Source organism: Xiphophorus hellerii, chromosome 6 (genome assembly GCF_003331165.1).
Source record: "Xiphophorus hellerii strain 12219 chromosome 6, Xiphophorus_hellerii-4.1, whole genome shotgun sequence".
NCBI classification, from domain to species: Eukaryota; Metazoa; Chordata; class Actinopteri; order Cyprinodontiformes; family Poeciliidae; genus Xiphophorus; species Xiphophorus hellerii.
Window position 1 is genome coordinate 29,717,138 of NC_045677.1, and position 18,152 is coordinate 29,735,289.

At 39.6% G+C, this 18,152-nt stretch overlaps 1 protein-coding gene across 15 annotated transcripts in view; it reads left to right on the forward strand.

Annotated features, from left to right (window-relative positions):
• The window catches only part of LOC116720928 (discs large homolog 1-like protein), a 117,686-nt gene that overhangs the window by 56,013 nt on the left and 43,521 nt on the right, over positions 1-18,152 (forward strand). The window contains exon 1 of one of the 15 annotated variants that reach the window (XM_032564415.1): positions 14,123-14,324. The exons of the other annotated variants lie outside the window; for them this stretch is intronic. Within the exon in view, the coding sequence (XP_032420306.1) occupies positions 14,295-14,324 (30 nt within the window). The 5' untranslated portion in view covers positions 14,123-14,294. Of the gene's footprint in view, positions 1-14,122; positions 14,325-18,152 lie in introns of those variants that run through there. 15 annotated transcript variants of the gene reach the window in all.

Here is an 18,152-nt window from a genome sequence, read left to right on the forward strand (position 1 = left end):
AGAACTACAATGATGCGTATTTGTAGTCCAAATCAGCAGCCAATAGCCTCTTGAGATCCGTTGCTATGTTAAATAAGTTTCACACCAAGGTGTGAAGTGTTAGTGAAACAGCCTGAGAGCCTCAGAAAATCCTGTCGCATGACTTTGCTCTGAAGCACCGTGACAGAAAACCGTACGGTCTAGATAAATTTCGAAAACATTTTACCGGAGCAGACAGGCGTATCAATGTCAGGACCGATTTTGATACAAATCGTGCGATATTTGTGGCCGTGATGGCGATTTCAAAATTATTTTGGGCTCAAAAAACCTCTTCATTTCTCACTCTAGCCGAGATGGGCTGTCACTCTAATTTTAGAAAAAATGAGAAACTTTGGGTCGCTTAGAGGCAAATTGTGGACAAACCGTAACTGGTATCGACGAGCCGTCTTCACTTTCGAAGAGATCACAGACGTATCTACAAAATGAAATTTGAATGGCATTTCTAGGTGAATTTGTGACGACACAGAAAATCCTCAAAAATAGGGTATTTCTAGGATTTTTCCCATTGACTTATAATGGGGTTTTTTTCGTAGTTTTTTGCGAATTATGTCGCCACGTTAAGCCCAAATCCCACCAGAAGTAATAGCTGGAATGGCGTGAATTTTCTGCACGTTTTGATACCTCATTTGTAGGTGTGCACCCAGCGGTATGAGCCGCATTAACGGTTACGGAAGAAAAATAAAGAATAAAGAAACACTTTCTCCGACAATAGCAATAGGTTCCTGCCATTGCTTTGCATGGCAGGCCCCAATAAAGAGACGCTTGTTGGGTGTAGAGTAATAGGTTCCTGCCATTGCTTTGCATGGCAGGCCCCAATAATATTAAAGAGACACTTTGTTGGGTGTAGAGTAATAGGTTCCTGCCATTGCTTTGCATGGCAGGCCCCAACTAGAAAATTTCGGAAGAAATTTAGCCGGGGCCTGCCAAGGCGCGCCCGTCGGGCATGGGCCCGGCGTCGTCACGCTACAAATCGGCGTCGACGCTAAAGAACGCCGCGACGTAATCAGTGGCACGCGGAGAATCGCAAGAACGTTAAGCGAGGCGGACGTGCACCATTCAGTATTATAAAGTAAGTATATCAGCTAAAATCAGCAGAAACGCTAATGTTAGCGTCATTGCTTTCATCAGTATGTGGGAAATCACTAGGATATTTTCTGTAATTGATTTACTCCATTCAGTATACTAAACATTGCTAAAAAGTAAAATAAATAGCAAATAGCTTATTGAAGCTAAAATGCTAACGCTAATGAACCTTGCATTGAACTGTTTAGTAACAGTTCAATGCTCATAAACTGCAGGAAGGCAGTTCATTAGCATTTACCTAATGATTGTCACAAATATAAATTTTCAATAACGCACACACACAACATATTACAGTTTAAAAATATATATTGACCTTATGTTAAAGATTTCTACAAACTTTTTACAGGTAAAGTTTACAATGAACCAAAATTACAACATTTAAAGAATACCATAAATTTAAGAATCTAATGTCTCTGCAATAAAAAGAAATTGCTATCTTTTTTATTTTTAAACAACACCTCATATTGTTAAATAACTGATTTTATGTATTCAAGTTTTAAATATTACATTTGAGTTTGCATGGATGTAAAATTACTGCTCAGTTTAAAAATTGCGTTGTGTTCTGTAAATAAACAAAACACAAGCAAAATCAATAAACTATATGCATATTCCAGTATACTGCGTTTTGGTTTTACATTCATTCTATTTAAATGTAGTTTGTTCGTGCTTACCAATGTTTCCCCTGGTCAGTTCGTCGATGTCTGGTTTTAGTTCTATTCTGTGGCAATCCGCAAAACGGCGTGTAGGTTTTCGTCAGTAATGCGCGATCTGTGCTTGGTCTTGTTTAAAGTCATTATTGAAAACATCTGTTCGCACAGATAGGTGCTTCCAAACGTGGACAAAACACGAGCTGCATGGAGTCGAAGCTGTGGCATCAAATCAGGGGGCAGTAGACGGTAAAAGTCCTCGATTGAAACATCACGGGACTTTGCTCTTTAGCTTGTTAGCTTGTCGATGTTTCAGTTTTATTCGCTGGGAAAATTAATGATCAGCTTGAGGTGACTCTGCTGCACTCTAGTGGCGAGAAGCCGTAATGTTGGTTGGTAAGAATCGGAAGGCATTATGGGATATGTAGGTTGTAGTCAATTCGTGCTCAAAACCTATTTTAAGTCAATCAATGGGGCTGTAAAACGGTGGTAGGGGGGAGAGGGCGACATAAAATGACGTAGCCGGCCACATGTGGCCCGCGGGCCTTGAGTTTGACACATGTGCAATAGAGGATCTATCTGCTGCTCATGCAAAACAGTCTATTTTAATCCCATGTGTAATAGTCATTGGGTTAAATCAGTTATATAATGCTGAAAACGCAAGTAGTTGATGTAAAAATATTCAAGGCTTTTATTTTGAAATGTTCAGTATGCTTCATTTCAGAGGGCCAAACTAATACCACGTGTAACAGTGCTTTGGATGAAAAAGTCACATAAAGCCAAAAACAGCAATTACCTGATGTAAAAATATTCAAGGCTTTTATTTTGAAATTTTCATCAAGCTTAATTTTAAATTGCCACACTAATCACATGTGTAACAATTGCTGGGTTAAATCAGTTATATAAAGCTCAAAAGAGCAATTTCCTGATGTAAAAATATTCAAGGCTTTTATTTTGAAATTTTTGTTAAGCTTCATTTCAAAGGGCCAAACTAATACCATGTGTAACAGTGCTTTGGATGAAAAAGTCAAATAAAGCCAAAAAGAGCAATTACATGATGTAAAAATATTCAAGGCTTTTATTGTGAAATTTTTGTTAAGCTTCATTTTAAAGTTCAAAACTAATCCCATGTGTAACAGTTACTGAGTTAAATCAGTTATATACAGCCCATAGCAGCAGGTAGTTCTAAAGGCCAGTTCAGTCCTGATCTGTTTCAACTGAGGATAGATAGAACTACAGCGATGCGTATTCGTAGTCCAAACCAGCAGCCAATAGCCTCTTGAGATCCGTTGCTATGGCAAATAATGGTCTCAGCAGGGTGTGAGCTCAGAGCTCTCAAACACACAATTGTGTGTTTGAGCAAACACGTTTTACTGACAAAAAAGCATTGGAAACAAATCCTTCTTGTTCGGGAACCGTAATACATATTCGAAAAGCGTTTCGAGCGTATGAGAGGGCAATGTGTCTTCTGCGATAGTCCCGAGATTCATATCTGTACCTCACTCAGAACATTTACAGCGATGAGAGAAAGAAATGTTGTGCCCAGATCTGAAATTCTATTCAAATACATGGGAGAGAGCCTCAGACAGCCTCAGAAAATCCTGTCGCATGACTTTGCTCTGAAGCACCGTGACAGAAAACCGTACGGTCTAGATAAATTTCGAAAACATTTTACCGGAGCAGACAGGCGTATCAATGTCAGGACCGATTTTGATACTAATCGTGCGATATTTGTGGGCGTGATGGCGATTTCAAAAATGATTTGGGTTGATAAAGTTGTCTTCATCTCTCACTCTAATCAGCGAGAGAAGCACTGTAATTTTCGGAAAAATGAGAAACTTTGGGTCGCTTAGAGGCAAATTGTGGACAAACCGTAACTGGTATCGACGAGCCGTCTTCACTTTCGAAGAGATCACAGACGTATCTACAAAATGAAATTTGAATGGCATTTCTAGGTGAATTTGTGACGACACAGCAAATCCTCAAAAATAGGGTATTTCTAGGATTTTTCCCATTGAGTTATAATGGGGTTTTTTTCGTAGTTTTTTGCGAATTATGTCGCCACGTTAAGCCCAAATCCCACCAGAAGTAATAGCTCCAATGGCGTGAATTTTCTGCACGTTTTGATACCTCATTTGTAGGTGTGCACCCAGCGGTACGAGCCGCATTAACGGTGACGGAAGAAAAATAAAGAAGATTAAAGAGACGCTTCTCTCCGACAATAGTAATAGGTTCCTGCCATTGCTTTGCATGGCAGGCCCCAACTAGAAAATTTCGGAAGAAATTTAGCCGGGGCCTGCCAAGGCGCGCCCGTCGGGCTTGGGCCCGGCGTCGTCACGCCACAAATTGGCGTCGACGCTAAAGAACGCCGCAACGTAATCAGTGGCACGCGGAGAACCGCAAGAACGTTAAGCGAGGCGGACGTGCACCATTCAGTATGATTTAAAATTTTGTCAAGGCATTTATTTTGGAAGTTTTGTTAAACTTCATTTCAAAGGGCCAAACTAATCCCATGCGTAATAGTCCTTGGGTTAAAATAGTTATATAATGCTCAAAACACAAGTAGTTGATGTAAAAATATTCAAGGCTTTTATTTTGGAATTTTTGTTAAACTTCATTTCAAAGGGCCAACCTAATCCCATGAATAACAGTCATTGGATAAAATCATTTATATAATGCTCAAAACAGCAATAATGTCATGTAAAAATTCTCAAGGCTTTTATTTTGAAATTTTCAGTATGCTTCATTTCAAAGGGCCAAACTAATACCATGTGTAACAGTGCTTTGGATGAAAAAGTCAAATAAAGCCAAAAAGAGCAATTACGTCATGTAAAAATATTCAAGGCTTTTATTTTGAAATTGTCAGTATGCTTAATTTTAAAGTTCCAAACTAATCCCATGTGTTACAGTGCTTTGGATGAAAAGGTGAAATAAAGCCAAAAAGAGCAATTACATGATGTAAAAATATTCAAGGCTTTTATTTTGAAATTTTTGTTAAACTTCATTTCAAAGGGCCAAACTAATCCCATGTGTAAGAGTCATTGGGTTAAATCAGTTATATAATGCTGAAAACGCAAGTAGTTGATGTAAAAATATTAAAGGCTTTTATTTTGGAATTTTTGTTAAACTTCATTTCAAAGGGCCAAACTAATACTATGTGTAAGAGTCATTGGGTTAAATCAGTTATATAATGCTGAAAACGCAAGTAGTTGATGTAAAAATATTAAAGGCTTTTATTTTGAAATTTTTGTTAAGCTTCATTTCAAAGGGCCAAACTAATACCATGTGTAACAGTGCTTTGGATGAAAAAGTCATACAAAGCCAAAAACAGCAATTACCTGATGTAAAAATATTCAAGGCTTTTATTTTGAAATTATTATTATGCTCCATTTTAAAGGTCCGAACTAATCCAATGTGTAACAGTGCTTTGGATGAAAAAGTCATATAAAGCCAAAAAGAGCATTTACATGATGTAAAAATATTCAAGGCTTTTATTTTGAAATTTTTGTTAAGCTTCATTTCAAAGTGCCAAACTAATACCATGTGTAACAGTGCTTTGGATGAAAAAGTCAAATAAAGCCAAAAAGAGCAATTACATGATGTAAAAATATTCAAGGCTTTTATTTTGAAATTTTCAGTATGCTTCATTGTAAAGTTCCGAACTAATCCCATGTGTAACAGTGCTTTGGATGAAAAAGTCATACAAAGCCAAAAACAGCAATTATCTGATGTAAAAATATTCAAGGCTTTTATTTTGAAATTATTATTATGCTCCATTTTAAAGGTCCGAACTAATCCAATGTGTAACAGTGCTTTGGATGAAAAAGTCATATAAAGCCAAAAAGAGCAATTACATGATGTAAAAATATTCAAGGCTTTTATTTTGAAATTTTCAGTATGCTTCATTTCAAAGGGCCAGACTAATACCATGTGTAACAGTGCTTTGGATGAAAAAGTCATATAAAGCCAAAAAGAGCAATTACATGATGTAAAAATATTCAAGGCTTTTATTTTGAAATTTTCAGTATGCTTCATTTCGAAGGGCCAAATTAATCCCATGTGTAAGAGTCATTGGGTTAAATCAGTTATATAATGCTGAAAACGCAAGTAGTTGATGTAAAAATATTAAAGGCTTTTATTTTGGAATTTTTGTTAAACTTCATTTCAAAGGGCCAAACTAATACTATGTGTAAGAGTCATTGGGTTAAATCAGTTATATAATGCTGAAAACGCAAGTAGTTGATGTAAAAATATTCAAGGCTTTTATTTTGAAATTTTCAGTATGCTTCATTTCAAAGGGCCAAACTAATACCATGTGTAACAGTGCTTTGGATGAAAAAGTCAAATAAAGCCAAAAAGAGCAATTACATGATGTAAAAATATTCAAGGCTTTTATTTTGAAATTTTCAGTATGCTTCATTTCAAAGGGCCAAACTAATACCATGTGTAACAATTGCTGGGTTAAATCAGTTATATAAAGCTCAAAAGAGCAATTTTCTGATGTAAAAATATTCAAGGCTTTTATTTTGAAATTTTTGTTAAGCTTCATTTCAAAGGGCCAAACTAATACCATGTGTAACAGTGCTTTGGATGAAAAAGTCAAATAAAGCCAAAAAGAGCAATTACCTGATGTAAAAATATTCAAGGCTTTTATTTTGAAATTTTCAGTATGCTTCATTTTAAAGTTCTGAACTAATACCACGTGTAAGAGTGCTTTGGATGAAAAAGTCAAATAAAGCCAAAAAGAGCAATTACGTCATGTAAAAATATTCAAGGCTTTTATTTTGAAATTATTATTATGCTCCATTTTAAAGTTCCGAACTAATCCCATGTGTAACAGTGCTTTGGATGAAAAAGTCATACAAAGCCAAAAACAGCAATTACATGATGTAAAAATATTCAAGGCTTTTATTTTGAAATTATTATTATGCTCCATTTTAAAGTTCCAAACTAATCCCATGTGTAACAGTGCTTTGGATGAAAAAGTCATATACGGCCAAAAAGAGCAATTACGTCATGTAAAATATTCAAGGCTTTTATTTTGAAATTTTCAGTATGCTTAATTTTAAAGTTCCAAACTAATCCCTGTGTAACAGTGCTTTGGATGGAAAAGTCAAATAAAGCCAAAAACAGCAATTACGTCATGTAAAAATATTCAGGGCCTTTATTTTGAAATTTTCAATATGCTTAATTTTAAAGTTCCAAACTAATCCCATGTGTAACAGTTACTGAGTTAAATCAGTTATATACAGCCCATAGCAGCAGGTAGTTCTAAAGGCCAGTTCTCAGTCCTGATCTGTTTCAACTGAGGATAGTTAGAACTACAATGATGCGTATTTGTAGTCCAAATCAGCAGCCAATAGCCTCTTGAGATCCGTTGCTATGTTAAATAAGTTTCACACCAAGGTGTGAAATGTCAGTGAGACAGCCTGAGAGCCTCAGAAAATCTTGTCGCATCACTTTGCTCTGAAGCACCGTGACAGAAAACCGTATGGTCTAGATAAATTTCGAAAACATTTTACCGGAGCAGACAGGCGTATCAATGTCAGGACCGATTTTGATACCAATTGTGCGATATTTGTGGGCGTGATGGCGATTTCAAAAATGATTTGGATTGAAAAAGTTGTCTTCATCTCTCACTCTAAGCAGCCAGAGACGCACTCTAACTTTAGGAAAAATGAGAAACTTTGGGTCGCTTAGAGGCAAATTGTGGACAAACCGTAACTGGTATCGACGAGCCGTCTTCACTTTGGAAGAGATCACAGACGTATCTACAAAATGAAATTTGAATGGCATTTCTAGGTGAATTTGTGACGACACAGAAAATCCTCAAAAATAGGGTATTTCCAGGATTTTTCCCATTGACTTATAATGGGTTTTTTTTCGCAGTTTTTTGCGAATTATGTCGCCACGTTAAGCCCAAATCCCACCAAAAATAATAGCTCCAATGGCGTGAATTTTCTGCACGTTTTGATACCTCATTTGTAGGTGTGCACCCAGCGGTATGAGCCGCATTAACGGTTACGGAAGAAAAATAAAGAATTATAAAGAGACACTTTGTTGGGTGTAGAGTAATAGGTTCCTGCCATTGCTTTGCATGGCAGGCCCCAATAATACTTAAAGAGACGCTTCTCTCCGACAATAGTAATAGGTTCCTGCCATTGCTTTGCATGGCAGGCCCCAATAAAGAGACACTTTGTTGGGTGTAGAGTAATAGGTTCCTGCCATTGCTTTGCATGGCAGGCCCCAACTAGAAAATTTCGGAAGAAATTTAGCCGGGGCCTGCCAAGGCGCGCCCGTGGGTCTGGGCCCGGCGTCGTCACGCTACAAATCGGCGTCGACGCTAAAGAACGCCGCGACGTAATCAGTGGCATGCGGAGAATCGCAAGAACGTTAAGTGAGGCGGACGTGCACCATTCAGTATTATAAAGTAAGTATATCAGGTAAAATCAGCAGAAACGCTAATGTTAGCGTCATTGCTTTCATCAGTATGTGGGAAATCACTAGGATATTTTCTGTAATTGATTTACTCCATTCAGTATACTAAACATTGCTAAAAAGTACAATAAATAGCTAATAGCTTATTGAAGCTAAAATGCTAACGCTAATGAACCTTGCATGGAACTGTTTAGTAACAGTTCAATGCTCATAAACTGCAGGAAGGCAGTTCATTAGCATTTACCTAATGATTGTCACAAATATAAATTTTCAATAACGCACACACACAACATATTACAGTTTAAAAATATACACTGCTCAAAAAAATAAAGGGAACACTTAAACAGGTGTTTAACACTTAAAGTGTTCCCTTTATTTTTTTGAGCAGTATATATTGACCTTATGTTAAAGATTTCTACAAACTTTTTACAGGTAAAGTTTACAATGAACCAAAATTACAACATTTAAAGAATACCATAAATTTAAGAATCTAATGTCTCTGCAATAAAAAGAAATTGCTATCTTTTTTATTTTTAAACAACACCTCATATTGTTAAATAACTGATTTTATGTATTCAAGTTTTAAATATTACATTTGAGTTTGCATGGATGTAAAATTACTGCTCAGTTTAAAAATTACAGTATTTTTAAACTGAGCAGTTTAAAAATATGCTCAGTATTTTTAAACTGCTCAGCTAAACTTCGCTCTTTAGCTCGTTAGCTTGTCGATGTTTCAGTTTTATTCGCTGGGAAAATTATTCTTTGTCTGCTTTGAAGATAAGCAGACAAATAATAAAAAACAAGTTTTGATATTAACTCTCAACTTCATTCACAAAACTTTTTCGTTATTTATTACACAACGAACATGCATTTCACATAAGAACAAAACAATGAGGTGACGTTGCCTGTCCTTGAACACAACGCTGATCCCTCTTCACCCTGTCACCAACTCACACACATCCTCATTGTGTTGTGTTCTGTAAATAAACAAAACACAAGCAAAATCAATAAACTATATGCATATTCCAGTATACTGAGTTTTGGTTTTACATTCATTCTATTTAAATGTAGTTTGTTTGTGCTTACCAATGTTTTCTGGCCGGATGTCAGGCACCGTTTTCCCCTGGTCAGTTCGTCGATGTCTGGTTTTAGTTCTATTCTGTGGCAATCCGCAAAACGGCGTGTAGGTTTTCGTCAGTAATGCGCGATCTGTGCTTGGTCTTGTTTAAATTCATTATTGGAAACATCTGTTCGCACAGATAGGTGCTTCCAAACGTGGACAAAACACAGGAGCTGCATGGAGTCGAAGCTGTGGCATCAAATCAGGGGGCAGTAGACGGTAAAAGTCCTCGATTGAAACATCACGGGACTTCGCTCTTTAGCTTGTTAGCTTGTCGATGTTTCAGTTTTATTCGCTGGGAAAATTAATAATCAGCTTGAGGTGACTCTGCTGCACTCTAGTGGCGAGAAGCCGTAATGTTGGTTGGTAAGAATCGGAAGGCATTATGGGATATGTAGTTTGTAGTCAATTCGTGCTCAAAACCTATTTTAAGTCAATCAATGGGGCTGTAAAACGGTGGTAGGGGGGAGAGGGCCACATAAAATGACGTAGCCCGCGGGCCTTGAGTTTGACACATGTGCAATAGAGGATCTATCTGCTGCTCATGCAAAACAGTCTATTTTAATCCCATGTGTAATAGTCATTGGGTTAAATCAGTTATATAATGCTGAAAACGCAAGTAGTTGATGTAAAAATATTCAAGGCTTTTATTTTGAAATTTTCATCAAGCTTAATTTTAAATTGCCACACTAATCCCATGTGTAACAATTGCTGGGTTAAATCAGTTATATAAAGCTCAAAAGAGCAATTTTCTGATGTAAAAATATTCAAGGCTTTTATTTTGAAATTTTTGTTAAGCTTCATTTCAAAGGGCCAAACTAATACCATGTGTAACAGTGCTTTGGATGAAAAAGTCAAATAAAGCCAAAAAGAGCAATTACATGATGTAAAAATATTCAAGGCTTTTTTGTGAAATTTTTGTTAAGCTTCATTTTAAAGTTCCAAACTAATCCCATGTGTAACAGTTACTGAGTTAAATCAGTTATATACAGCCCATAGCAGCAATTAGTTCTAAAGGCCAGTTCAGTCCTGATCTGTTTCAACTGAGGATAGATAGAACTACAGTGATGCGTATTTGTAGTCCTAATCAGCAGCCAATAGCCTCTTGAGATCCGTTGCTATGTTAAATAAGTTTCACACCAAGGTGTGAAGTGTTAGTGAAAGAGCCTGAGAGCCTCAGAAAATCCTGTCGCATGACTTTGCTCTGAAGCACCGTGACAGAAAACCGTACGGTCTAGATAAATTTCGAAAACATTTTACCGGAGCAGACAGGCGTATCAATGTCAGGACCGATTTTGATACTAATCGTGCGATATTTGTGGGCGTGATGGCGATTTCAAAAATGATTTGGGCTGAAAAAGTTGTCTTCATCTCTCACTCTAAGCAGCCAGAGACGCACTCTAACTTTAGGAAAAATGAGAAACTTTGGGTCGCTTAGAGGCAAATTGTGGACAAACCGTAACTGGTATCGACGAGCCGTCTTCACTTTCGAAGAGATCACAGACGTATCTACAAAATGAAATTTGAATGGCATTTCTAGGTGAATTTGTGACGACACAGAAAATCCTCAAAAATAGGGTATTTCTAGGATTTTTCCCATTGACTTATAATGGGGTTTTTTTCGTAGTTTTTTGCGAATTATGTCGCCACGTTAAGCCCAAATCCCACCAAAAGTAATAGCTGGAATGGCGTGAATTTTCTGCACGTTTTGATACCTCATTTGTAGGTGTGCACCCAGCGGTACGAGCCGCATTAACGGTTACGGAAGAAAAATAAAGAAGAAGAAAGAAACACTTTCTCCGACAATAGTAATAGGTTCCTGCCATTGCTTTGCATGGCAGGCCCCAATAAAGAGACGCTTGTTGGGTGTAGAGTAATAGGTTCCTGCCATTGCTTTGCATGGCAGGCCCCAATAAAGAGACGCTTCTCTCCGACAATAGTAATAGGTTCCTGCCATTGCTTTGCATGGCAGGCCCCAATAAAGAGACGCTTGTTGGGTGTAGAGTAATAGGTTCCTGCCATTGCTTTGCATGGCAGGCCCCAATTAAAGAGACGCTTCTCTCCGACAATAGTAATAGGTTCCTGCCATTGCTTTGCATGGCAGGCCCCAATAAATGAACAGATGGATGTTGTGCTTTAATATTCAAAAATCATCAGATTAAAACAAACTGCGGCTCATTCCAACCCGTTTCTCACTAACAAGCAATCTAAAGCGTTACTGTTTCCAATCCAGTAATCAGATTACTTTTCCCTGTCAACATGTTACTGTTTGTCATTTTTCTCAGTGGAAACATGTTGCAGCTTTTTCCTCTTGTCTGGTGGAGACCAGCAGCAACATAACGACTGACGTTTCTAAATCCGGCACTATTTTCAGTTTGTGTTTCTAAAAACGACGATATCAAGTTACCTGAGCTGGACACAAAGTTCTGCTGTTGCACCTTAAAACCCAGGGAGTGGTTTCCTGTTCTTCTCTACAGGCGAACGCCCCCTAGTGGACGGTAGAGCCACTACCAGTCAATTGCAGAACAGACTTACTAGCTGATTGCTGATGTACAGATCACAATTTTCTTGAAGAAAGTGACACAAACAATAATCCTTTAAAAAATAATTAGATTTTAGTGCCATATTTATATTAGGCTCATAGCGACAGATATGAATTCATATTCTTTAAAAAAACATTTCTCCTGTTAACTCTTGTATGAAATTAACTTGTAACAGTTTAATATAATAATAGTTTTCCAACATAAGCAATAAATCAATGAATCACATGATACATTAAAACGAACACAATAATTTCCATTTGCATAATTTATCATTTTTCTCTTTCTGCCAAAAACTGGATGATGAAACTCTTCAGTTTGGTGCTTGGGACTCAACTAACCATTTCCTTCAAGTATCATTTTGTTCATAACGTTTGCATAATTCATTTGATTTGTTTCTGTTTTGTTGATTTATTTTTTTTCTATTTAAAATGTCTCCAGTTAAAGTGTTAAATGTTCATTAGAATATAAAGTTTATTGATCTTTGAGAGTTTTCTTAAATGATTACGCCTTTATTACGTCATATTACTGGGAAATGGTCTCAAAACATCATCATCATTTATAGCAATAATTTCTGGAATAATTTATAACATTAGTTATTGTGACAGGCCAACGAAGATATTACATCAATATTAGAAGAAACGGTGCAGACCGAGCAAATCCCACCAGGTGGAAACGGAACCGATCGGGTCCGGTTTGAGTTCTCAGAACCAAAGAGGAACATCGTTCGGTTCTCTTATGGCTGCCAATAATTCATCTATTGATCTGATTCAGAATCATAGAAAATTATCTCTATTAGAACCAAACTGACGATAAATTTCTACAAATAAACAGGAGAAACAAAGGACAGGTACATCTGAGACTGCTGACATCACTTCCTGTGGACTGTTGCATAACCAGCCATGTAACACGCCATATGATGATGATGATGATGATGATGAGGAAGCGCACACACGGCGACGCAGCCGCATGACGGATTCATGGAAGTGTGAATGATTGGTACTTGTGTGGCGCGCCCACTCAGCCTGGTCTGCTGCTGAAGCACACGCTCTTCCTCCTCCTCCTCCTCACGCTCTTCCTCCTCCTCCTGCTCACGCTCTTCCTCCTCCTCCTCTTCTTCCTCTTCCTCCTCCTCGTCCTCCTGAGCCATTTGGCGTTGAGTCATCATACATGTTGGTTCCAGGCAGCTGGTGTGTTTAACGATGAAGAACAAAGGCCGGAGCAGGGTGGCATCAGAGCCGCTCCGTCTCACCTCCACCCTGAGGCGGCGCCGGGTCAGAACCGACCCAGGGAGGTCCGGGTCCTCCCCGGAGTGGGCCGGCCTCCAGAACCGAAATTCAAGTTTTCTAAAGAGGTTTAACTGCTTTTTGGAGAGAAATTATTTTTAATTTGATAATTCAGTTATACATTTTAATTAAAGAATGACGCCTGTTTGTGGTGTTTTATCATTATTATTATTATTATTATTATTAAATTGTTTTTGAGTCGTCTTCAGTAAGCTTCATAATTTTTAGCATATTTTATCAGTTAAAATTTCCAGCTTCAGCTATTTAATTAACTGCCTGTTTTAAAATAATTTTTATTTAATTTACTTTTAACAAATTAGGGAGATATTTGTTCCTGTTCTGCTTAAAGGGGCAGGATTATGTGTTTCCCAGGTTCAGAGCCATTTTATAGCACAATTGAGTAATTATGTAATCTGCAGTTATAAAAATGCTGAACATATCAGACATGACTGAAGAAATTTGACTTTGTAATTTAAGGCCTTGAAATGAGGTCTCTGTCTCTTTAAAGACTCCTGCTCTTTTTAAAGCTCCGCCTCCCAACATGGCTCCTCTATTAACCCTTTAACATTTTTACCAGCATTGCTCTGAGCAGCAGCTCCTTTAATGAGCTCAGCACGTCCACCAGCTGTTGCTAATTGCTGCTGGCTAGTCTGAAGGAGCGGGGGGGGGGGGGGGCGCTCAGAGGAGGAGCTGCGTCTTGAAGGTGGGGCTAGGTCCACCCAGGTGTTTAACTCAGCTGAGTGGTTGCCATGGAGATTAAAGGATTTCTCAAATGTGAAAAAAAATCAAGGTAACGCTCCAGGTGTGTTCTTGAGGGAAGACCATTATAACGTGATGGAAAGCTCAAAGATGACTTTACATAATACTGGCCCTTTAAAAACGGTGTGTAAGTGATGAAAATTCCGAGCTGTGTGGCAGCACTTGAACGCGTCCTGGCTCTTGAGCAACGGAAAAGTCAGAGGGGTTCTGCTCCCGCTGCGCTCCGGTCCGGTATGAAGGCGGGCCGGGCAGGGAGGAGCTGGCTGTCCGGGTAGACCGCAGCAGCCGGCCGGGCCGTGTGGATGTAGCGGAGTCTGTGGAGGGAACCCGCGGGATGAGATGCTGATGCTGCCGGGGTTTATCCTCCCGCTGCCTCGGAACGATGGACTGCATTTGTATCGTTACAACCAAGGTAAAACCCGGAGGAAACGCCGCCGCACACGCGCTGCTTCCGGGAGGTTTAATTCAGCAGGAGTCGGTGATTAATTCGGCGGGTTTATAAATCATCAAACCGTTTTCTTTTGGTACAAAATGTACTTTTTTATCGGTCCGCTCCAGCCTTTCAGCTGCTCGTCTCCCACCGCGGCTAATTAAGAGTTCGGCATCAAATAAAAAAAAGACGACTATTAACTAGAATACTTTATTTTTTTTAAAACCAAACTACCGCCGAATTAAAAGTACGGTACTGAAAATCTAAAATATGGATTGTTTTAGATTTCGAAAGTTTTTATTTCTTCGGAAATCGGGAACCATTTTCATTTATGAATTTCTCTGAATGGATTTTGGCTTTAAACTCCAAAGTTTTAAAGATGAATGAAAACTAATTATGAGTTAAAGACAAATTATTGATGGTTTGAGTTTTATGACATTATTTCTCTTTTTAGATTTTTTATTTTATTCATCAGGTTTTTTTTCTTTTTCATGTGATGATGATCAGAACCCATTCCAGACAATCTGGATTTAGCTGAAATATATGATCCAGAAGTAACTCAGGTTCTAAGCTGGTTCTGGTTCAGGCTTGACCAGAACTGGACCCTCCATGGTTTCAGTGGTTAATGGTTCTGGTTCCAGGCGGGTTTCTGGAACCATCTCAGACAGTCAGCAGCATCTCTGGGTTCTCCAGATGGTTCTGGTGAACAGAACTTTAAAGGTTCTGTCAGTGTAACATCAGATCGCCTCTCTGGGTTTCCTCCATGTTTTTGAACCTCTGGTTCTGCTTGGTTCTGTTTGGGTTTGTAGCTAGCCGCTCTCAGCCGGATCCGATCCGGTGGGGATTCATCTGGGTTTTGGATCCTGGAAACCCAGACTAGATGTTGGACGGTTCTGAGCTGCAGGGTTCAGTCTTTGACTAGGCTGTGTTGTTTGGATCATGGTTCTGCTGATGACCCGGTTCTGACCCAGTCTGTCAGACAGATGGACTCACATGGCTTCAGTTTCTGGTCCAGCTGCCGCAGCAGACAGAGGAGAAAATCCGGCGACCTTTGACCTGCAGGAGGCGCCATTCGGTCGATCTCTGCATCTTAAACCTCGACTGCAGCAGCAGCTTGAACTATTGATCCGCTTTTACTGGAGGGATGGAGGGATGAGAGAGGAAGGATGGATGGATGAGAGAGGAAGGATGGATGGATGAGAGAGGAAGGATGGATGGATGAGAGAGGAAGGATGGAGGGATGATGGAGGGATGAGAGAGGAAGGAGGGATGATGGATGGATGGATGAGAGAGGAAGGATGGATGGATGAGAGAGGATGGATGGATGGATGAGAGAGGAAGGATGGATGGATGATGGAGGGATGAGAGAGGAAGGATGGATGATGGATGGATGAGAGAGGAAGGATGGATGATGGAGGGATGAGAGAGGAAGGATGGATGGGTGAGAGAGGAAGGATGGATGGATGAGAGAGGAAGGATGGATGGATGATGGAGGGATGAGAGAGGAAGGATGGATGATGGATGGATGAGAGAGGAAGGATGGATGGATGATGGATGGATGAGAGAGGAAGGATGGATGATGGATGGATGAGAGAGGAAGGATGGATGGATGATGGATGGATGAGAGAGGAAGGATGGATGATGGATGGATGAGAGAGGAAGGATGGATGGATGATGGATGGATGAGAGAGGAAGGATGGATGATGGATGGATGAGAGAGGAAGGATGGATGATGGATGGATGAGAGAGGAAGGATGGATGATGGATGGATGAGAGAGGAAGGATGGATGGATGATGGATGGATGAGAGAGGAAGGATGGATGATGGATGGATGAGAGAGGAAGGATGGATGATGGAGGGATGAGAGAGGAAGGATGGATGGGTGAGAGAGGAAGGATGGATGGATGAGAGAGGAAGGATGGATGGATGATGGAGGGATGAGAGAGGAAGGATGGATGATGGATGGATGAGAGAGGAAGGATGGATGGATGATGGATGGATGAGAGAGGAAGGATGGATGATGGATGGATGAGAGAGGAAGGATGGATGGATGATGGATGGATGAGAGAGGAAGGATGGATGATGGATGGATGAGAGAGGAAGGATGGATGGATGATGGATGGATGAGAGAGGAAGGATGGATGATGGATGGATGAGAGAGGAAGGATGGATGATGGATGGATGAGAGAGGAAGGATGGATGGATGATGGATGGATGAGAGAGGAAGGATGGATGATGGATGGATGAGAGAGGAAGGATGGATGATGGATGGATGAGAGAGGAAGGATGGATGATGGAGGGATGAGAGAGGAAGGATGGATGGATGATGGAGGGATGACAGTAAAGATCAGGAGTTTTTGTTGATTTCTGAGGATAAAAAGTTGCATCGTCAGCAGGAAGTGGAGCGCGATGAAGGTCTGGTGGTCTTCATCATGAGGTCTCTCAGAACCTGTCTGGACCTGACCGGGTCGGGTCGGGTCGGGTCGGGCCGTCAGCAGCCGCTCCATCCTGCTGTCTGGACAGGAAGTGCTTCACGCTCTGCTGACGGATCAAACGGCTGCAGCTTCCTGTGAGTTTCCTCTGAAAGCTCCAGAGGCGGGCCGCTGATCCGGGTCGGATCCAAACGGATCTCCTGCCCTGGACTTAACGGGCCTGAGTCAGAACCTGACTGCAGAACCAGCAGAATTGATGGGGAATGAAACATTTTCTATCTCAGCTTCACGTCTAAAACCGTCTCTAATCATAAACATCTGGAGGAAGAGGAAGGAGCTGCTCTTCACCCTCAGGCAGCGACGAAGCTCATGATGAAGGTTCTGGTCGGCAGGTCGACCCAGTCAGAGAGAGAAGTTAGTCCAGGGAGGAAAACGAACCTGCAGCATGTCTGATGCAGTGCTGCCCCCTGCTGGAGGGTCAGAAACCAGATCAGATCATTTCAAACGTTTTCAAACATTCAGGAAAAGATGCTGAAGGTTCTGCTGGTTCTGCTGGATCAGAACCAGCGGTTCTGTGTTCAAATGTTAAAGGTTGACAGGAATTTTGAAAATATAACTATATAGAAATGCATTTATAATAACTATAATTTTCTCCAGTTAAATCCTAATGAAGAAATCAGCCAGTAGATCTCAAAATGATCTATGTAACGATTTCTATGTCACATTTAAAAGTGACGTTAATTAAAGTCACATGACCTAAAGTGGACAATCATGAGTCAGCGTATTTCTATGCTTCACCAAATATTCTTAGGCTGCAAAAGTTAAAGTATTTTTACATTAGATTTTGTAAATTTGAAAGTTTTTGGTAAATTTTATTTGCTGCTTGTTTTGTTTACAAGGAATCCTGTGATTGGTTGAATCAGGCCTGACTGTGATTGGCTGAGCTGAATGATGTGACCAAATTAGATTCTATTTTCTTAAAAACAAATGACAGAAAATATTCTTGAAAACATGTTTTCAGTCGTTTTTCTGGGAGTTGATCTGAATTCAGAGTCGACATAAAAACCAGCTAAAAAACAAGATGGCGGCCCTGGGCGAACTGACATCACTCTGAACTGTGGAAACATCCTGATTGGTGGAAAAAATAATCATTTTCACCAAAAAAAGTCATTTTCACCAACATTTAGTTATTGTTAAAATGTATTTATTGTCTTTTAGCGCAGACAGAACCAAACGCTGCCAGAACACGGGTCGGTTGAGATGTAAATAACACATATTCTTTGTTCACATAGGAATATTTGCTGACCTCAGTCTGACTGCTCTCATAAATAATCCGTCATACGCAGAAAAAACTCTCAAAGCTGCACTTTTAAAAGTT